Genomic DNA, 22,583 nt, shown 5'->3' with positions numbered 1-22,583 from the left:
TATGTACAAGGCATCAAAACAAAAACAATGCAGTATGTTAAATGCTATTGTCCTCACGACCCATGTTAAGAAACAAACTATGACCGGAGTGGCCCTCCCGGTCACAGCCTCCTTCCATCTCTCTTCTATCCGAAGTTCGGTTTTCATCATCTGTGGCATTCTCTTTCTTGATATTTGTACCATGGCGTGTCTCTCATTTGTGCTGTTTGGGTTTTCAGACTTTCACAACTTTTTATGAAGCTCTTTTTGATATGGATGGAGCAATACTTCAGCATAGTTGGGCAACTTCACTTTCTCCTTCAATATTATATCCTTGAATTAAACCCATGTTGACATAACTACAGGTCACTTGTTTTCAAAGTAAACTTTATTGAGGTATACTGTACATACCATTTTAATGACATAATTTGATGAGCTTTGACACATACATATACCCCCAAATTCTCAGTAATGACTTCGTGTTACTACTCGATCTAGTTGTTGAGTAACATAGTAGATCTTACTCTGTAAGTGGACATTGGGCTCTTGCAAGCTCTGGTGTCATGACTCTCAGAGTCACGGCTCCTCCAGATGCCTGACCAAGAGCGAACAGCGACTTGAGAGACTGCAGGGCAGGCACATCCTCAGCTTCACTGGATAATAACTAATAATAAAAGTGTTACGGCTTTGCATTTCACATTTAAATCTTTAATATATTTAGAACGTAGGGGTCCAATTCATTTTCTCCCAGATGGATAATCATTTTTTTTCTTTTCTCCTCTGAGCAGGAATAGCCCTGTGGTTGCATGATGATGCAAAATGATGGAAACAGAATAGTCATATGTGAAGACCAAAAAAATGTGCAGTTGCCTTTGTGGCGTATGCCTACACCCCACGTCTACAGACATATGAACTCACTGCAAAACTAACAGAAGAAAAAGATCATGTGATTTACAGAATCACTTTGTGATTTACATCAAATTCACGTTAAGATTTCATGTAAACTATTTCTCAATAAAGCTGTTGAAGAAAAAAAAATGTACAGTAGACAAAACGGGGAGAAAGACAAATATTCATAAATGTTAAAAAGGTGGAGAGAAAGCAAGCCAGGCTCCTGGCACGGAGTCATTTGCAGGAAAAATAGGCAGGCATTTATGCATATATCTGAGAAAGCAAAAAATCACACCAAAAATTTTGTCCAGATGGTTCTAATTCTGTTCTGAGATATCCAATACTTTGTATTTCTCAGAGAGGAAATAGGGAGTTGCCTTTTAAATGTGCTCTTTGGGATCCCTGGGTGGCGCAGCGGTTTGGCGCCTGTCTTTGGCCCAGGGCGCGATCCTGGAGACCCGGGATCGAATCCCACGTCGGGCTCCCGGTGCATGGAGCCTGCTTCTCCCTCTGCCTGTGTCTCTGCCTCTCTCTCTCTCTCTCTGTGTGTGTGACTATCATGAATGAATAAAAATTAAAAAAAAAAAAATTTAAATGTGCTCTTTATGTCTGTCAGTTTATTTTCTCCGACTTATAGCATTTATAGAAAATAAGCATAAAGTCACCATGCATACATTGTTTTAAAATTCAAAATTGGAAGCACAATATTTTATTCAATCAACAAATGGTAAAATTTTAAAAATATAAGTCCCTTCCAAAATACAGATAGGAGGACACATAAGATATAGGTGGACAAAATTGAACCACTGTCGTGTGCATCTACCACTATCTCCTTGTTATTGAAAAGATGGAAGATTTTGATGAAGACACACAATAAAACCTAATCCTACCAAAGTTTCGGAATTGAATGTGAAAAACATTTCATCCACTTTCTAAGATTTTTGGAATCCATTCCAATGAAACCTTTTAATCAATAAAGTAGTAGTGACATTTTGTATTACTAAATATCCTTCCCTTCTTCAAATTTCCAAGTCACATTTCTTTGAAAAGAAGCACGTAACTGTTATGCTGCTTCCCTCTCTAGGAAAAGACTAGTTTTCTCCAAGGGTCTTGGCATGTTTTACACCGAAGAACATGCTTTGGGTTAAAGTCTGTTTTCAGTAATTCTGAGCGAGTGCTGATGGGAGAGCAGATATGTGTGGCATTTTTGTGAATCATCTCCACACAGTAGAGGTTATTACATCTACCTGAAGTGCTAAAATACCTGGCTTTGTCCCATGAAACCTTAATAGCAATCGGCTCAAGCAAAATCTAAAAATCTGTACCTTATCTAAACTCTGTCACTATGGCCCAATCCCCCATGTGATGAAATCAGAACTTATCAATATGAATCCAAAGCCCTGACACCGTTACAAGTGTTTCCCCACCTCACCCACATAAACACACCTAACAGAGGAAGCTTAACATCAGCTTCCAACCACAACCAACTAAAGAAACCGCAACCTTACTGACCCTGGCACCCGAGTTCTACTTCCACCCTCAAGTGCACTTCCCATCACTGACCTAATGAGTCACTTCAGAGACATCACTGCCATCCTGAAGTTGTCCTATAGTGTGTCCTCCAGGGCTAATGAAATACAATAATAACAAAGACATACAAAATGTAAGACCAAATTTTTAATATTAGAAGCAACAGATTTAAAGTTACATTTTAATAAATACAAGAAAAAAGAACTTAAAAAACTGTACATTTAACTGAAAGTGTCCATATAGACAATTTATACAGAGAACTGCTATTTTAATCATAACTCCATATTCCCTGATGTGTGTATGCACACTCTGTCAGAATACCTTCAAGTCATTAATGTGATAAATGCGCTTGCTTCTTGCTGGTTAACTTGTCTAATCTAGGCTGGATTGAGGACAGTGCCACTCTCAGGGGATAATGGATATTTAAACTGTTTCTGTGTTTTGTTTTAATAACACTCAATGTAGAGAACCCCGTCTCACAAAGGGATGTTGAGGGGAACAGGAGAAGGGATTTTAATGCGACCTCAGCAAGCTCAGGATATTTATTTTTAACTTTTATCCAAAATGAAGCAAGTGATGCTGTACTTTCAAAATTCATTTTCAAGCCTTCATCAGCAGCCAGCTTTAGCAAGTCACCCCAGAGGGTTATAGTTAGATTCAAATTCTCTCTTGATGGAAGAAATGGATTTTGGATCCAAGAGTTTCCTATGCGTGGATCCTCTTTTGATGGAAAATACAATTCAAAACAATCCAACAAGTTTGTAAGATGTTCCTTGACAACTCTTCGCAGATGGACGATATCAAGATCATGACCCGCTTCGTGGATAACTGTTGTCAAGTTATGGAACATGTCATAGCAATTGGTGGAAACTCGGTTCCTCCACACTTCCAACTTCTGCTTTTGTCCTTCAATCTTATCAGCCATTGAAAAACATGTTGCATTCTTTCCCTGCATGGAAGCGTTAAGATCATTAAAAATACTGAAGATATCAGATAAATAAGCAAGTCTGGCTGTCCAATTCACATCTTTGAAAAGTTGGGACCAAACTGGTTTCTTGCTTTGCAGAAATACGAAGAGTTCATTCCGTATTTCAAACATTCTTGATAGAACTTTTCCCCGTGATAACCACCGTATCTCAGCATGCAGTAACAGTTGCTTATGATCAGCTTCCATATTGTCACATAATAAGGAGAACAATCTTGAATTTAATGCATTAGACTTTACATAATTCACAATTTTTACTGTGTCAGTAAGCACACTATTCAGTTCAGCTGATATGTTTTTCATAGCCAGACTTTCTCGATGGATGAAGCAATGTGTTATTTTACATTCTGGTGCAAGCTCCTTAATCTGGGTAACCACTTCAGAATGTGTTCCTGTCATGGAAGCTGCACCATCAGAACATACTCCTACACAAAACCTAAATTCCAGACCACACTTGTTGACAACGTAATTCTTCACAGCTTCATACAGTTCTGAGCTAGTCGTGTTTGTCGGTAAAGAGGCTGAGAAGAAGAATTCTTCTTTTATATCATCATCATGTTCAAATCGCACATACACTAAAAGAATGATCATGTTAGCAATATCTCTGCATTCATCAAATTGCAATGAAAAATACTTTGCCTCTTTTATTTGCTCTATGAGTTGGTCTTCCATATCACTGGCCAGTTCCTGAATGCGTCGAGCTATGGTGTCATTAGAAAGTGGCACCTGAGCCACCTTCTTCGCTGCTGACTCACCCAGCATCTCCAGGCAGACTTCCTTGATGCAGTCTTTCACCAGCGTCTCAGCGATTGTGTATGGCGTTTTTGACTTGGCAACTGGGAGCGCCACTTTATACGAAGCCCGCAGAGCACTGATGTTTATGTGAGAAACATTAAACAACTGCTTTGGTTGGCTTTTTAATTCACTACTCTTTTTTTCAAAGAATTCTTTCGGTTGTGAACTTATTTCTTTATGTTTTGAATATAAATGCCGCTTAAGTTTTGATGGTTTCATTGCTTCATTAGCCAATATATCTCCACAAATAATACACTGTGGTTTTAGCACTTCACCATCAATTACGGCTACAAAACCAAACTCGATATATGAGGGATCATACTTCCGAGTAAAACTTGTATGAACTCTTCTGGTTTTTACTTCCTCTGGGCGACTTCCATCCTTATCATTTCTTCTACTACTGCTACCATATTCAGAAAAGGTATGTTTTTTCTTGACAAAAAAGTCCAGCGAAGCTTGTTTCACCATCTGCAGATTAGGATTAAAAATAAGTAACACCAATTTTACTCTCCTCCTTTATCTAATACATTAAACTACAAATTAAAAACTAGGCTTGAAAAAAAAAAAAACTAGGCTTGATTAAAAACTTAAAAAGTTTTAAAATTGTAAAGAAAATAAATGTTTACATTTCTGAGTTACAGCAGACAAACTAGCCATAAAATGTCATACGTTGTAAATGTGCTTGACTGGTGTGCAACTCCCACCACAGTGACTGGCCCTGAGAGGTTAATGATACCCAAACTGGCCTATATTGAATTCAGAAATATGAGTTCATTAATCTGTGTCCAGGTACTACAGCGATGTCAAATTGTTATAACTTTCTAAAGACTCTTGATTAGTATACCTTCCCATCTGTGGACTAGTAGAAACAGTCTGCAGACCAGCACTGACCTAATGATCATACTCTGGGTACCACTGGCCCAAGTCATGTGTAACCTCCATATTTCAAAACTCTAAACTGGACATACATTAACTCTACTTTATAAAACCTACTGAATTAAAATAAACCTCTTTGGACTTATCTCATGTTGTCCATTTAAATCTGAAAACTGAGCTTTTTCTCAACCCAAACCCCTTATCTCAAAACCACACTGATCATCCCTCACTCTTCCTAAATACTTCTTCACTTGACTCGAGATGCCTTTCTTAGCTTACCTCTCCACCCAAAATCACATACAATGACAACTAACATTAAGTTTGGCTTTTCTCACATTCATCCTCCTACAGAAACCCACCCTTACACAACCACTTATCCCATAGATCTTAGCTTTTTTCTTCCCCCGCAAAAATGTCTGACACCAGAAAGGAGTGAAAGAGACACTGTCATCACCCCACACAACAAATAAAGCAGCATTCAAGGTTGTAAGTTTCAACCCCAAAAAAGGAGTGGTGCGAGGCATTAACTAACAGTAATGGGCTTTTCTCGAGAAAACAAATCCAAGTTGGCCAAACTGTGTGTTAGCATATATACCACGCCAAAACATTCTTACCCATCACAAGCACAGGGAGGTGTAATGAAGCTCTTCCCCAGCAGACACTCAGACTCTTACCCAATCTCCTACTTTGTCTGATGAGAATGGTGTCTCTGACAGCTTCAGCATTTTGGAAGGTTGACCAGTTGAACTTCTTTGGATCTCATCATGTTTTCTTTTCATTGTAGTGGTCTCATAGCAGAGACTACATGTTATTTTGTGAGGACAGCCCTCACTGTCATGTTGAGGGGGCACCCCACAGATTGCATGGACATTTCCATCACACGACACACAACTATGAGCACCTGAGCACACCTTCTCACAAACTATACAGGATAAAAACTTAAGTCTGCTTTCTGGAAGGTTTTTCATGGTCCTGGAAGGAATAGCTGTAAGATTCTCCTCAACATCACTACTATCCGTGCCAGTCTCAACGTTCTCCTCATACTGAGCTCCTGGTGTAAATTCTAATTCTCTGTCAACCTGCTCTAATTCACGTTCTGGATTCAGGCTGGCAATAAACTCTTCTGTCAACTGAGAATGACACAGGCCTAGCTTAGCTTCAGAGCTAAATGTGCCTTCAAATGGAAGCTGTTGCATGCCTCGGTGATAGGGCTGATTTTGGGTCATTTGAATGAACCACAAAAATTCAGCCCAGTGTAATGAATTGTTAGTTTGAATCCAGGAGATAATCCTATTTTGGATATCCTCATTAGTTTGATTCATAGCACTTTGGCTTTGACAGGGCTGAGGCTTCCCATGGACAATTTTCAATTCTGGCCAAATATTACTAAGTTCACTGACAATCTGGCTTGAAAATTCCCTTCCATTGTTAGATTGCAGGACACTGGGTGCTCCGATAATTGTAAAAATATCTAAAAGAGCATGTGCAATTTCCTTAGGCCTTTTAGATTTTAGTGACCGCAAAAAACTCAACTTTGTATGAAGGTCTTGATAATGCATGATGAATTTATACTCCCCGTCAGGACTCGATTGCATATCTATAAGATCCACTTGGCATCTTGAATTAACTTCCTTAATTGGCTTTGATGTTAGAACTTTCTTGAGTTTTGAATTTTTCTGTTGGCATGGTTTGCAGAGTGTCAAGTATAGCATTATAACTTCCTTCGTGATGTTCTTGTATTTTGCTTGTAATTCTTTTTCCATGCGGGTACGCCCACCATGTCCAATGCTGAGATGGGTATCATGCAGAATGTCAAATAACTCCTCACTGTGTAAGTAATACCGTACTTTATCTGTTTCCCCATTTATAGCCTCAATCAGCTTTTCATTTCCCTGTACAAGGGTCACATCAAATCTAGCCAAGCGACGGTAGTCAACTGATTCCTTTCTTGCCTTTGCTTTTGCCTCTTTCACTTCCCTTATTAATTGACAGTACTTTGCTTTAGAAAATATCTTGGTATTATTACTTTTGTTTTCTAATAATACTGCTAAGCTTCTGAAGAACTTCTCTCTCATGTTTTCTGGTTTGACTTCTGGTTCATGAGTGTCCAAGGTATTGGGGTTATCATCACCACCCATGCTTTGAGACATCATGGAAAGCCACAAAAATGATCCTAAAATATAAAGAAAAAACAATTAGAATATTTGGGAATATAATTTGAAATATATTCATTGTCCAAGTAGCCACTAGAGCTCAGGGTAGAAATAGAGGCTACAGGCACACAAGTTGGTTAGGGAGTCCAACCTTGGAGGAAGAGAAGCCAAATGAAGAACCCAGCCAGGAACAAAAAGTTCTGATATAGTAAAGGTAAAAAGCCAGGATGTGACTTTCCAGAGCAGTGTGTGGGATTAGCCTTAAAAGTAAAGCACTGTTTTATGCAAAACAAGCAGCAAATTGATGTTATTATTTATTTATTTAGTACAAAAGACAATTTTTTGGGCTAGAGAAGCCTCAGCAATTCAGTAATAGATTTTTAAAAAGATTTATTTATTTATTGTAGAGAGAGAGCGAGCATGCATGCATGAGGGGCAGAGGGAGAGAGTCTTAAGCAGGCTCCATGGTCTGGAGCCTGATGTGGAGCTCCATCTCATAACCCTGAGATCAGGACCTGAGCAGAAATCAAGAGCTGGATGCTTAATCAACTGAGCCCCCCAGGTGTCCCAGTAATAGTTTTTTTTTTTAAAAAAAGGCCTGAGACTATACCACATTTTGTTCTATTAAGACAGGCTAGCTGTTACAGCAACATCTGGGATGTAGGTTTCAACATCATATACTTACATCAGCTCACTTTTGAGGCTTGTGAAACTATAAACCCAATACAAGTATCCTTATTATTAATTTTAATAAATATATAGTAGTAGATGAGCCTGAAGTAGTGAAAACTCTTTGACTTAATATAGGATATTAAAATAAATGTTTAGAACATTCATAATAACAGAAACATTTAGAATAGCTCAAGCCTGGCTAGTCTTAAGGAAACTATTTTTAAAAAAACAAAAAGAATAATTTGGGATTAGCACATTACCTCTAGACAGTGTTATGGGAAAAATACTTTCTCTCGAGTCAACATTGTTTATACTACCAATCTGCATACCAAGTTTTAAACTGGTGAATTTAAATCATTCTCAAATTTTCATAATTTCCAAAACTACATTCAAATTAGTGATATGTTACTGTGACTCTGGCCTCACTTAACTCTTAGTTCTTCCAATAAGACTCCCATAAGCTTAAACTCACAAGTTCTCCTTTCCTGAAAAAAATAAATTTACTCATAACACAAACCAGCATGTAACATTTTATTCTTTAACTGTTCCATATGTAGAACTAAAACACTAAGTTTCTAAAGAAGCAGGAATCACTAATTTCTCCAGCATCTTTTCCATTATCTAACACATGACCACACAGGCAAGTGATAGATAAAAATGTGTTGACTGATTTTATAATGAAGATGACAACACTCATGGTAAGTGTGATCCCAAAATATGATTGACAAGGTGTTCATACGGAGGGTGTTTCTTCTACACTAATATATTTTGTGCCATGCTGTAGAGCCATAAGCAGAAAAGGCAGACAAACAAGGATGAATTTGGGATGGGGTGGGGTGGGGAATACAGGGCAATGTAAATGAGAACCAAGAGCATTTGAGGTCCAGAGTTAGGAGAACAATATTAGTAGGTCTAGGATAAAGAGAAACTGCCTAGGACTTTAAGAGATGAAAAACTTCTATCAATTATACTTAAGTCTTCTGGAAAAGACAACTGCTCCAGAAGCAGGCCAGCCAGTGTTCCTGCCTCCACTACACATTACCCTATTAACAGTCCTTGAAGTGCTAAGGGACACAGACTTCACAAATTCCATTCTCTCTAATAGAATTTCTAAGTAGTATTTCCAAGTCTTAAATATCATACGTGACAAAAATTGGAGCAGAGCCTATAGAAATGGGACCTATGGCTATACTGATAAGCGCTTAACATTCATCCACAGATGCACCTCTGGTTTATCCACAAGTAATTAGTTCCATTGCAAAATATCCACAGAAAAATCTTGTATTCAATGGTTTCTTACACAATCACCTGGCTGCTTAATTCAATGCCTTTAATAGCATCACACAACCCTGGCTGACTTTTCCTCCAGCTATATTCAGTAAGGTAGCGATAGAAGGAGGTTTGATAACTTCTCAGCGACTAGATCCTTCCCGCTTTCAGATCTCATCCTCTTTCCAGACTAAATGATCCTCACCATTATCTTGCAGTGGGTGTGGCTCTGGAGATTCACATTCCATGCTGTCTTCCACAGACTGGAACTGGGTCCCCAAGGACTCCTTTGCGGTATCCAGAGGAGTCATTTCCTCCACAGACGTCTCTGGCCTATGTGTGCTCTGTGAGACCTGAGGACAAACAGGTGCATTTGGAAATTAACATACTGCACAAACCGCAGAACATTCTTCTACTGAAATAGGATGTAAGGAGAAAAAGTCTCCACTGAATTCTGAAGAGGAGTGCAAGACAGAGTAAGAAGAAGCTAATAAAACCAGAGCCACATAACACAAACTGTCCCCCCGGACAGAAGCTGATACCCATCCCTGTGGTTTCTGTTTGGGGAAATAAGAACGGAAACACATTAGAGAAATCCTCTGTACGCTGTGGTAATTAAAAGTAAATTGTAAAAAAAAAAAAAAAAGTAAATTGTAAATGGATTTCAGTATGAGTAATTAAAAATAAATATTTGTGGTGAGGATTATGCAAATTAGCTAATAGTCACTAATGAGCTATTCAATCCAGGAAGGAATCTGACAGTTGTTTTAGAATAAATGTGGAAAATCATTACCCCAGTGGTACGGATGGGAAAAAGGAAATCACCTTGGGTAACAGTGTTGGGTGAAAAAGAAACATTATCTTCTCCTCACACTAATCATCTTGTATATGGTTTATAATTAAATTTCCCTAACTGTCCCCAAAATATATTTTATGGTTTTTTAACTCTGTGAAACAAGGTTTATACATTGTTTTTGGTTATTACATCTTTTTATTCTTTTAATCTAAAATAGTTGCCTGACTTTTCATGACATTCAATTTTAAGAAGTCAGAGCCAGAGGGAGAGGGGGAGAATCTCAGGCAGGCTCCATGTTATGGAGCCTCATACAGGGCTCCACCTCATGACCCTGAGTTCAGGACGTGGGCCAAAATCAAGGGTCAAACACTTCGCTGACTGTGCTACCCAGGCACCCCTCTGTCTCTCATTCTGAGTTATCACTATAGACTTAACTTTGTAATCCATTCTATCCTTATTCACCTTGATCTTAAACTGTCTCCCACTTGGCCTCCAGCACCCCTCTGATCAGGCTCCTGCATCCTTTGAACATGACCCCACTTTTTTTTCCTAGCACATCCGTGCTTTCCACAACAATAAACACAAGGACCACATTATATCTTCCCTGTCCCAGATCTAGTTTCAACTATGTTCTCAAGAAGTCGATTCATTCTAGAGCAACAGTGTTAGTAACAAAGACAGAGTAGTAGGTAGGCTCATTGTTCATGGTGTATCATCCCCTCCAGGCCCTTTCCTGGGTAGAGCTGGCAAATATAGTCCTAAATTATCATGAATTCAATTCAATTTCAACACCACAAGATTTACCTCCTCTTTCCATACTCCATTTTAATATGTCTCTCTGGCAGTGAAACAAAGCCTAGTTCAATACAATGTTTATATTTACTCATTTGCTGTAACCTACAATAAACACAAAAGTTTCAGAATTACAATGCTTGTAGAACACTCTCAACAACATACCTACTGAGTAAAATCTGTCTTTGCAGCTTTATATGTCCAAAGGCAGTATTCCACTGAGATTATGTAGTCAGAATACGGTGTTCAAGTTACCTGAATTACTTTTTTGCTATTATTAATTTGATATACAGGTGAGTTCATTTGTTTGTGTTTAATCATTTTGAATTTAACATTATTTTTAAATACTTAAAACATTTACATGATATAAAAAAATCAAAATATATATTCAGAGAAGTCTTGCTCATATTCTACTCCACCCTACCCACTCCCATAAGAAACTATTTTTGGAAAAAAAAAAAAGAAACTATTTTTGTTGTTGATCGTTTACCCTTTATTTTTACAAGAATAAATAAAACATATATATACACACACACACTAACACTGGTACATATGTGTATACATAATATATACAAATTTAATGCAAATGTGTACTTTTTGTCATACTGTATATAGTTCTTCTCTCTTTTTTTACTTAATATAAAAATACTATCTGAAAGTCATTTCATACTAGTCCCTAGATAACCTTCCTCATTCTTTTTTATGTGTACATGGTGCCACATTATACTGATGCACAATAGTTTATACACACATATGCACAATCACTCTATGGATGAGCATTTAAGTTGTTTATGATATTTTGCTTTTACAAAGAAATAGCTGCAACAAAAAAACATGTCTATGTTCTCTTATTTGTAGATGTGTATATTCAAAGTAAATTCCCAGAAATATTATTGCTAGGTCGATCAGAGGGTAAATGCCCAGATGTCAGATGGTGCCAAAATCTTCTCCCGCTGCCCCCATGGGGATGGTACCGTCTTGTACCAGCAATGTAGGGACAGGACCCATCTTCCTAGTTAGGCCAACAGACTGTGGTGGCCAAGCTTTTGAGTTTTTGCCATCTAATAGGTGATAAAGGGTACCTCAGTGTAGTTTTGTTCCTTTATGACTGAAGTGTAACATCTCGTACAGTTAGAAGCCATTCAAGGGGTGCCTGGGTGGCTCAGTGGTTGAGTCAGGTTGTGATCCCAGGGTCTTGGGATCGAATTCCACATCAGTCTCCCTGCTGAGAGCCTGCTTCTGCCTATGTCTCTGCCTCTCTGTGTCTCTCATGAATAAAAAAATCTTTTTAAAAAAAGTCATTCATTTATCTATTTATGAAACCTGCTTATGTCTCTTGAGGATTTTTTTGCACTTCTGTTTAAAAAGATTAGCTTTTGGGGATCCCTAGGTGGCTCAGCGGTTTAGCGCCTGCCTTTGGCCCAGGGCACGATCCTGGAGTCCCGGGATCAAGTCCCACGTCAGGCTCCTGGCATGGAGCCTGCTTCTCTCTCCTCCTGTGTCTCTGCCTTTCTCTCTCTCTATCATGAATAAATAAATAAATTAATTAATTAAAAATAAATAAAAGATTAAAAAAAGATTAGCTTTTATCTATGACATATATTACAAACATTTTTACTAATTTATTACTTTAATTTGCTTGTGGGGGTTTTTGTTTTACATTTATAAATTGTTTCACAAAGAAAAATTTCTTGGTATTACTTCTGGATTTTGAGTAATTCTATACACCCAAATAATAAAAAAAAGTCATTCATGTTTTTTATCCTAGTACTTGGGTGTTTAAAATACTATTAACTTTAAGAATTCATTTTCTATTACGTTTTGGGTTTTAGGCAGCACAGTCATCTTCACTGGGTATAGATGAACCTAAGATACAGTAATACTCTCTTAAGTTATTACCTAATAGGGTCATCCCCTCAGAATTCAGGTGCACGCACATTAGCTGGTGGGTTGTACTCCTCAGCTTCCCTGGGTTCTGTTTGCTTATTTTCTTCTACTTATCACTGGCAGATGGTATCTCTGGCTCTGTTTTGGTCTGAAATTTTGTGTTCCCCCTACTACAAGTCACATGTGAAAATCCCAACACCCACGTAGATGGTTTTGGGAGATGGAGCCTTTGTAAGAAAATTAGATCATAAAGATGGCGCCTTCATGACAGAGATTAATCCTCATAAAAGATCTCGCACAGAGCAGCTTAAGCCCCTTTCTGCCATACAATGAAAAATCTGCAATGGGAAGAGACCCCCCACCTAACTGTGATGGCACCCTTATCTCAGACTGCCAGCCTCTAGAACCATATCTGTTTGTTTACATCAATATTTTGTTACAGGAGCATGAACAAACTCAGACTCATATTTTACTGATGATGTGGTTAAATAAGGAAGAGGCTGAATACAAGAGGATATCAATGCTCCAAACAGGTTTATCTAGCAGGAATATTCAGAAGAAAAGTTGTTGCTGCTAACTTCAAATTAACACTACCTTTAATATAAAAGCACGGTTACCTCCGAATTATCCATATAGCACCGTTGGTTTGATTAGGTTTCACTTTCTTTGGAAATCAGAAGCTCTTTTAGCCTTTGTGTAAATTGATTTACTAAATATCAGTAAAATATGAATCTATACATTCAGCTGTGACACCATCCAGTATGTATGTTTTCCTGGACTGTGTTACAGTCTAACATCAGCTTGTGCTAAGTCTGGAAGTAATAGTGTACAACGGGGAATATCACAGAAACCCAGGAAGGTGGCTAATGGCTCACTGGTTGGCACAGTTTGTTATCAGAAACTCTGAATGTTCTTGTATGGCATTTCAATCACTGTAACACTGTGTTTGTTATCAACTTACATTATCTTTTTCCACTGAAATAGTGTATCTACATATAACCTTTCAGATGAAGTCTGAAGCATCAATGCCATTCACCAAGGAAAAAAAATGAGAAAAGTTGTGTGCTGGGGTGTTATGCTACCCTAGTTTAGGAGACCTTTCATTGACTTATAGACTTTTACTCATTTCACCTATAGACCTTTATAAGCAACAAGTAAACTGGGAGTGAAGATATGCTAGGTAGATTCTATTCTCAATCTCTGCCACTGAAATCTAATGAAAACAGATTAATGAAAATCTGTATTCAACAGCCAATAATAACCTCCTATAGTTGTCTCAAAAGAATAGTCTCTGGGATTAATCACATCTCTATGGTTAATTCTATAACAGAGCAAGAATAAAAGTTAAAAAAAAAAAAAGTTGTCATCTCCCTAAGAACAGATATTCTGATTTGTATTTACTTAATAAACCTTACAGTGAAAAGAACACCAAAATCAGGCTTGAACTTTCCAGTTGGAAGCTCTGACTATGGCACCTGATCCCATCTCTCTGAGTCTGCTACTCACAGGGGAAGTAGCCTGGCCACTTCACATTCCTGCCACACCTGCTTTCCTGTGCAATAGCCTCATAGAAGCCATACTGCACCCCAACCAAACATTTCAATAGTCTGCCTTACCAAATATTCTTGAGGACAAAACAAAGAAAAAAAATTCATCTATTGGGACGCCTGGGTGGCTCAGTGGTTGAGCATCTGCCTTTGGCTCAGGGTGTGATCCGAGAGTTGGGGATCAAGTCCTACATTGGGCTCCCTGCAGGAGGCTGCTTCTCCTTCTGCCTATGTCTCTGCCTCTGTCTCTGTATATCTCTAATCAATCAATCAATCAATCTTTAAAAAAAAATGTTGATCTATCAATATATAAGACACTGGTGTGGAAACCCAATGAATCCATGCTCTACCACCTACTTGGCCTCAAGTACCCATGCTCTGCATCTAACTTCAAAATTCAAGTAAAAATTTAGCTTATCCTCTGGTAGGCATTTACAAACTTGGTTAACTCTGAAAATTTCCCTCACTATGTCTTGGCTTTACAAAAATAATTCCTCATTCACATGACATACAAATCTAAATATGTGCATGTAGTCAAATATCCTAGCCTATCATGCAGAAGACATCGCAATGGGATAAAAATCTTTTATTTAATACAATTTTTTAGGTTTATTTCAGAGAAAGAGAGAGAGAGAGAAAGTGAGCATGCAATCAGGGGGGAAGGGGAAAAAGACTCAGACTTCCTGCTGATCCTGGAGCATGATGCAGGGCTCGATCCCAGGATGCTGAGTTCATGACTTGAATGGAAACCAATAGTTGGATGCTTAATTGACTGAGCCACCCAAGAGCCCTGTAACTAAACAGTTTTTAACTGACGTATTATATGCTTAGAAAAAAGTACACAGCTCAAAAGCACAGAGCTTGATGATTTAACACAAAGTGAACCACCTAGGTAAAAAATTAGAACATGATCAGCAACTCGAAGGGCTATTCGTGTGGGGCGCCGGGTGGCTCAGTTGTTTAAGAATCTGCCTTTGGCTCAGGTCATTGAGAACCGGGCCCAGCACTGGCCTCCCTGCTTGGCAGGGAGTCTGCTTCTCCCTCTAACCCTGCACTGTGCTTGTGCATTCTCTCTCTCTGTCAAATAAATAAAATCTTTTTTTTTTTAATGTTGTTATAAGGGACATCTGGGTAGCTCAGCTGTTGAGTGTCTGCCTATGACTTAAGGTGTGATCCCAGGTCTGGGAATGGAGTCCCACATCAGGCTCTCTGTGCGGAGCCTGCTTCTCTCTTTGCCTATCTCTGCCTCTCTCTCTGTGTCTCTCATGAATAAATAAATAAAATCTTTTTTAAAAATGGTTATGATTTTTGTCTTTAAAAATAAAAAATGAGGAACACTTGGGTGGCTCACCGGTTGAGCATCTGCTTTTGGCTCAGGGATTGATCCCAGGGTCCTGAGATAGAGTCCCGCATCTGGCTCCCTGCAAGGAGCCTGCTTCTCCCTCTGCCTATGTCTCTGCCTCTCTCTTTGTCTCTTATGAATAAATAAATAAAATCTTTCAAAAATAAAAAAAATGGAAAAAGTACAGTCCATGCCAACATTCAGATGTCAACTAGTGAAATGTTATGCTTTAAAATGTAGAAATTATAGATAATTGTATATTCATCAGCAATATCCATGAATAGAAGCAATTTTGTTTCTAGCATTGTCATCCTACTCTCCCAAAATTTATCAACTGAATAAAGATGATTGGAGTATGCACAGTGATTAGGATTAAAAACATAAGACACTGGAAAAACTTTCCTGACCCACCTAACATCAAACTGTGACTACTGTAGATTGTAGGACAACAGTGTTGCTCTTTTGCCCCCTCAATTCTACAGATCAGTGGATTTGTGGAGGAAAAAAAACCTCTCAGAACTGTGAACTATTTCACAGTTACTTGAATAATTTGAATAATTCAAATTCACAGGCAGAACAAGACACTCAAACAGTCTAAGTTAATAGTAAAAGGTGTAAATGGTAGAACTTGTTCTGCTGCATGGCTAGGAAATGCCCATGGATACTGAATCCAAATTATAACAGACCAGAATATTCCAAAAGCAAAAACTCAGTGATGTACGAGGAAATGAAAGGCAAGGTTTAAGGAATTCACATGTCAAGGTCCTTTCCCAGCAGGACCCACGTTATAAATTTACACACTTCCTAGATTGTGCAAAGTATTTAAGAAACTAAACCAATCTCCTTTAAAACAAATTCAAATTCAAAAAACAGATGAGCCAGTTTCCTTGGTAAGGTTTTCCCTTCCCTGATCTTAGGAATATGATATCCTACATAGATTGGTTTGTATAAAAAATGGGCTGTGTTTCAATTGCCGAAATCCTTCCCTAACAGGAGGAGGCAGGGTCCTAGAGTAAGAAGTCATCTGGAGAACAGGGGGAACCCGGTGCTTATAGTAATCATACCAATTCCGTAAAGCTAATATAAGCACAACTCTTAGAGCAACTAAGATATGAAACCAGACATCCCTACAGCTCTTTGCCAGTCCTCTCCTGCTGATTCCTCCTCTCCCACAGTGGGTATACGCCTGTCTGCTTGCCTACTCGAGCAGTCCTGCAAGGACCCCCACCACCAGGGTTTAAAGGGTGACATGCGATGGCAGTAACAAAGTAAAAGCCAAAATTACCTCAAACTGGTTATGATGATAGTTTGTCTTTCACTCTATGATTCCTGGCTTTTATTTTTTAAGATGCCTAGTAAGAAAGTTTTAGTTGTAAAATCATGTAGTAAATATGGCTGTATTCATTAGAAATGCATATATTTCCCCATTAGTTAGAACACTTAACAGTGACTTAAAAAAAATAGGGGTTTATTTTTGTCACATGACAAAAAGTCCAGGGGAGGGCAGGTGTGTGCATCGCCTCCCTTACTAATGGCTTTGTGGGGACCCCAGCTGTGGTTTTATCTCCACTCTGCTATTCTTAACATACGGTGTTCTCCTCATGCTTATCATCATTCATGGTCCCCAGATGGCTACCACGGCTCCAGATACCACATTTAGGTTCAAGACACGAAGTGGGAAATAGTGAACTAAACACATCCGTTCCATTTTATAAGGAAAGTAAAAGCTCTCCCAGAAACTCCCGGAAAACATGCCTATCGCACCTGGCCAGAACTAGGCTGCAGAGCCAACTCTAGTACAAGGAAAGCTGGGAAAGTATCCAGGTAGCTACATTGCTGACATGGGCAAAATCAACATTAAAAAATGTTGGGAAGGAAGAAAGAAGGGGAGAGTAGATACAGGTTTCCCTTGCTATACAGAAGTAGAGAGTTCCTAGGAAAACTAATGTAAGCCAAAATGGCATAAGGCAAACAGTGTCCCTCACTTTCTGTCAGTTCACATTGGGCTACTTCCCCTGTACAAAAGACCTACATTCGTTCCTGGTTTTACTCACCAGAAGAAATCCAAAGAGGATTTTCATTTTTATGAAGAAGAGGCATTACTGTGCTAATGCAGGTAAAAATGCAAGTAAAGTGGTGTAAAGTGAAGGGGTATAAAGCCAACTGTCTGAATGCAGGGGATAACTGTGTTCAGCTGGCAGCAACATTCCTTAACAAAGCTAAAAGAGGAAAATCTGAAAGTAACAGGCACATTTTAAGGAAAAAAACCAATACTGTTCATTTGGAACAAAGGGACAAGGTGTGCTGGCTAGAGTAAGAGACTGCTTATACAGGCATCTATGTTATAATAAGTGAACTCATGAAGAAACATGCTTTCTACAAAACTGCACAAAAAATACCAAGATTTTTGGAGAAAATAAAGTTACAGGGTAGACTACTGAACATCTATACAACTCTGTCACCAGAGCACTAATAAAACGATAGCAATTCTAGTAAAAATAAAAGCATAGTCAAAAAGATATAAAGAATTACTACATCTCATATAGGACTTTACCTTACAAAGGCAAAGTTATTGTGTTAGAAAGAGGTATAAGGAAAGGGTGAAGCAAGGGTAGACACTGTCATAAGAAGTTCAGGTGGAGGGGCACGTGGGTGGCTCAGGTGATGATCCCCGGGGTCCTAGGACCGAACTCTGTATGGGGTATGGGTCTCCCTGCTCAGCGGGGAGTCTGCTTCTCCTTCTGCCTCTGCCCCTCCCCACCTTCTCTCTCAAATTAAAAAAAAAAAAAATTCATGTGGAGAAGTATTTGCACATTTTCCAAGAAATGTAGTGATTTTATTTTAATTTTTTATTTATTTATGATAGTCACACACACACACAGAGAGAGAGAGAGAGAGAGAGAGAGAGAGAGGCAGAGACACAGGCAGAGGGAGAAGCAGGCTCCATGCACCGGGAGCCTGACGTGGGACTCGATCCCAGGTCTCCAGGATTGCGCCCTGGGCCAAAGGCAAGTGCCAAACCGCTGCACCACCCAGGGATCCCTGTAGTGATTTTAGAAGAAATATAATAATGGTTCTGGCTCATCATCTTGCTTTTCCTTTAACTTTGACATTGACTGAAAAAAGAGATACCTAGTGATACTTAGTTTTCATTCATAAAGCAGCAGCTTCTATGGCTTCAACAAATTCTTACACATGAAGCTCCATCCCACTGTGTTTTGCATGGCCATCATCCTCCTCAGTCCACTGCTACTCCCGAATCATGCCTAAAGCACAAGGTGAGTGAGAAATGAACAGCATTACCTTCTTCCACACCCTCCATCTGTGCCTAAAACTAGCTGCTGTAGCTCTTACAGAGAGATCTTCTGCATGGGATTGCAGCAGCTCCCCAGGATCTTCACACTCAACTTCTGATTCAGCTTCCTCTGCCAGAGCAATGCAGCTCACCTGGATTCAGAAGAGCTCTTGTGAAGGTTCAAGGCCTTTAGAATCATGAACTAAATCAGGGAGAATTTTATGTTACACTCCAAGCAAGGCTTTTGTGACATCATTCCAAACCACTACAATATCATCAATGGCAAATTTAATGTTGAATTGATTCCAGACTGCAAAAACTTTGTGTGTATATCACCCCTTGTAGGTGCAATAAACATCTGGAATGTTCTCAAGTAATAAGCTTTAAAGGCTGTGATCACACTCTGATCAAGGGGCTGGAGCAAAGAAGTTATATTAGGAAGGAAAATGAGAACTTTAATATTTGAAGAAAATTCAGCAACTGTCAAAGGATGGCTCGGATGGCTTATAATTCTTAAGAATTTTGAAAGACAATTTTTTCCTCTTGCAGTTGCTTTTTAAAAACATCACCTAAAAGATCTGTTAATATCTGCCCTATTATCCAGCCTCTTCCACTAGAACTATAGTAGGCTAGTCTTTACAACTCCTTTCAAAGCTTGCAGGTAGGTAATGTGATGAACCACAACAGGCTGTAGCTTCGTATCTCCACTGACATTTACACTCAGCATAGCACCAGATGATCTTTTGTAGCCTCAAGCCCTCAAATGTATGTTTCTTCCTTTGAGATATAGGCTCTTGCGGGAATCTGCTTCCAATAGAGCTGCTTTCATCAAAATTAAAAATGTGATCCAGGGTACAGCCTTCTTCATCCATCAAATTTCTTAACACTGGCAGAATGGTCTACAGCTCCCTCTACCTGCCCTCACAGCGTCACCAGAGAGCTTAACATTGTGGAAAGCATGGCGGTTCTTCAAGTCACTAAGCCAGACGCAAATGAAGGCACTTCTGCAGGATTTCCAGCTTTTTTCTTAAGGTCTTTATATATTGCTAGGACCTTGTCTTTGAGAAAGGCTGCCTCTGATTGCTTCTTCCTTTGGTATTCAATCCACACACTAACAGATGTTCTATTTCTTCTACTTCCTTGGGCTTTGTTTTAACAAACTTTGTAGCACTGGATTTGTTCCACCTAGATACCTTTCTCTTATTTCCAAGCATTGTCTCCAGCACTATGCAAAGCTGACTCCTTCATGACAGTGCCACAACCAATGTCACAGGTTCTTCCATTTTTTTTCAAAGTGTTTTATATTTTCAAGCTTTTCTTCAATTGTTAAAGCTTCTTTTATGCTCACTAGCAGAAATTTTATCACCAGCACTCTTTGGTGGCACTTGTAAACCTGTGCTTGCTCACTTTCTCGAACATAAAAAAGTTTAGGGAAAGATACACAAAGATGGGAGGGAACTCTGCAAATAAACATTACCCAGATATTGTGTCCAGGAAAGCCAAGAGGAAGGATGTGGAGGTGAATGGGCATTGGCACAGTAGTATGTCTTCACAACTTGCTGCATTCTGCTGCAATCAGATACTTTCCATTCAGCTGCTCTTACTTGGTGGCCCCAAAACATCTACTTGCTGGTAAAATTCATGTATGAGTCAGCACCACTTCAGCATTATACTATGGACTCAGGTCCCTACTTATCAGTCTCATAGGAAAGATCTGACTTTCAGAAAAACATGTCTTAATAGCTCAGACTCGGGTGGTTCAGGGGTTTAGCTCCACCTTCTGCCCTGATCCTGGGGCCTCCAGGGGCCTGATCCTGGAGACCTGGGATCCAATCCCACGACGGGCTCCTTGCATGGAGCTTGCTTCTCTCTCTGCCTGTGTCTCTGCCTCTGTGTCTCTCTCTGTGTCTCTCTGTGTCTCTCATGAATAAATAAAATCTTTAAAAAAAAAAAAGAAAAGAAAAGAAAAAATAGCTCAGACTGTCTATATAATGTGTTCATATTTAAAGAGTCCAGAGAAATATTTGGATAGTATCATTAGAGAAATGTAAAAGTGTTTGGTGATAAGGCTCTATTATGCTCTATAATTACTGTCCTAGAACACAAGTATACTCTCTTAAAAATAATCTCTAGTGTAATAACGAAAGACCAAATTTTGGGCTCAATACACCTCCCATACCAACAATTCCAGGTACTAAAAAAGTATCTAGAAAATGATGCAATTAATCTCTTTGTAGTACAGAAGACATTAAAGCCCTGAGAAGGTGTGATATGCCCAAGGTTACACAGCTCATTAGTGACAGAGCCTATTATGGAATCTAAATCTCACCATTCACTGTTTTCCTGATATTTCTATTAAATCTGGCTACTTCTTTGTCTCTCCTAGAAGGTACTCCTTAAATTACACTAATTTGTTTTCACATATATTCAAAGTACTGTAACTCCTAAGAAGAGACTGCAACTTTAACTTCAGTCACTAAATAAAATATATTTTCTACTGATAAGCAACAGATCAAGGTTTCCAATTTGGTTAAATCATCTACTTACTTGGACCAGCTCTCACAAGAACACTCTTACAGGGGCGCCTGGGTGGCTCAGTGGTTGAGCGTCTACTTTTGGCTCAGGTCGTGATCCCGGGGTCCTGGGTTCCAGGCCCATATCGGGCTCCCCTCAGGAAGCCTGCTTCTCCCTCTGCCTATATCTCTGCCTCTCTCTCTCTCTCATGAATAAATAGAATATTTTTTAAAAAGCTTAAAAAAAAAAAAAAAACACCAAACACAGTTGCTCCTTAAGCATGAACGGATTCCTCTACACGGGTGATCAAATGAGAATGCCCAAAGCAGAATTTGCAGCCACCAGTGTGAAGTTAACAGTATGCACTCCACCGGGGACCCACGCCCCCAAATTCTCCAGGGAAGATGGCACCGTGCAAATCCTCACCTGCTGTCGGGGTTCGTCTAGCTCCCTCTCCAGGTCCTCCAGCACGGCCACCACCTCGTCCCCGCTCTCCGGGTGCTGCTCCCGCACCCAGGCCTGGAGCTCCTCAGGCAGGATGGTCAGGAACTGCTCCAGCACCAGCAGCTCCAGGATCTGCTCCTTGCTGTGGGTCTCGGGGCGCAGCCAGCGTCGGCACAGCTCCCGGAGCCGGGTGAGGGCCTCGCGGGGCCCAGGGGTTTCCTGGTAGCAGAAGTGCCTGAAGCGCTGGCGGCGGAGCTCCCTGGTGTGAGACAGACCCTTCTGCAGGCAGGGTTCTGGCTCCCACTGCGGGTCTTCCTCCTTCACCTTCACTCTGATAATATCCGCGTGCTCCTCTGCAGCCGGGCCAGCCTGGGCCGGGCGGAACCCCGAAGCCGCGGCCATCCCGGTAGCTCTCCGTGCACCCGGCGGTCTGGGCAGACGCGCGCTCTCCGCTCCCCAGCCCCACTCGGTTAGGAAAGTTTCCGCCGTAGGGAAGCCGCCAGCACTGGGAGATCACAGACGCCGCAGAGTGCGGGTTTCCGTAACAACTCGGGGCGCTGCGCGGGGCGGGTCCGCTGGAATGGAAGCCGTCCTCGGCGCCGACGGGAAGCCGGGCACGCACGGCCTCTCACCTCACCTGCGGGGCACGACCGCCAGGGCACCGCGGCCGCCTGGGACCTCATGGCGCCGGCGCCCGGGGACCCGGCGGCCAGACGCGGGGAGGGCCGCTCGGAAGCCAAGCCCGACGGCCAGGAGGGCAGGGGCTCGCACCTCGGCAGTCACCGCGCAGCCCCTGCCGCAGCCCCTCCCGCAGCC

The 22,583-nt window shown here is 40.2% G+C and overlaps 1 protein-coding gene across 1 annotated transcript; it reads right to left on the bottom strand.

Moving 5' to 3' along the window:
- Positions 1–340: 340 nt before the first annotated feature.
- Positions 341–22,169, bottom strand: ZBED9 (zinc finger BED-type containing 9). Its single transcript, XM_041771684.1, has 4 exons — positions 21,750–22,169; positions 9,356–9,503; positions 5,731–7,229; positions 341–4,648 (listed from the first exon to the last, which is right to left on the bottom strand). The coding sequence occupies exons 1-4, from the start codon at positions 22,167–22,169 to the stop codon at positions 2,732–2,734; spliced, it is 3,984 nt and encodes a 1,327-aa protein (XP_041627618.1). The 3' UTR covers positions 341–2,731.
- Between the last annotated feature and the right edge of the window lie 414 nt (positions 22,170–22,583).

Source organism: Vulpes lagopus, chromosome 10 (genome assembly GCF_018345385.1).
Source record: "Vulpes lagopus strain Blue_001 chromosome 10, ASM1834538v1, whole genome shotgun sequence".
Taxonomy (NCBI): domain Eukaryota; kingdom Metazoa; phylum Chordata; class Mammalia; order Carnivora; family Canidae; genus Vulpes; species Vulpes lagopus.
Note: the sequence above shows the minus strand (reverse complement) of the source record. Positions and strands in the feature narration are given on the sequence as shown.

Coding starts and splice junctions, on each gene's coding strand:
- ZBED9 (XM_041771684.1), bottom strand. CDS start 22,169: ATGGCCGCGGCTTCGGGGTTCCGCCCGGCCCAGGCTGGCCCGGCTGCA. Junction 9,504..21,749: donor TAGACGAACCCCGACAGCAG/GTGAGGATTTGC, acceptor GTTTGTCCTCAG/GTCTCACAGAGCACACATAG. Junction 7,230..9,355: donor ACACCCACTGCAAGATAATG/GTGAGGATCATT, acceptor TTTATATTTTAG/GATCATTTTTGTGGCTTTCC.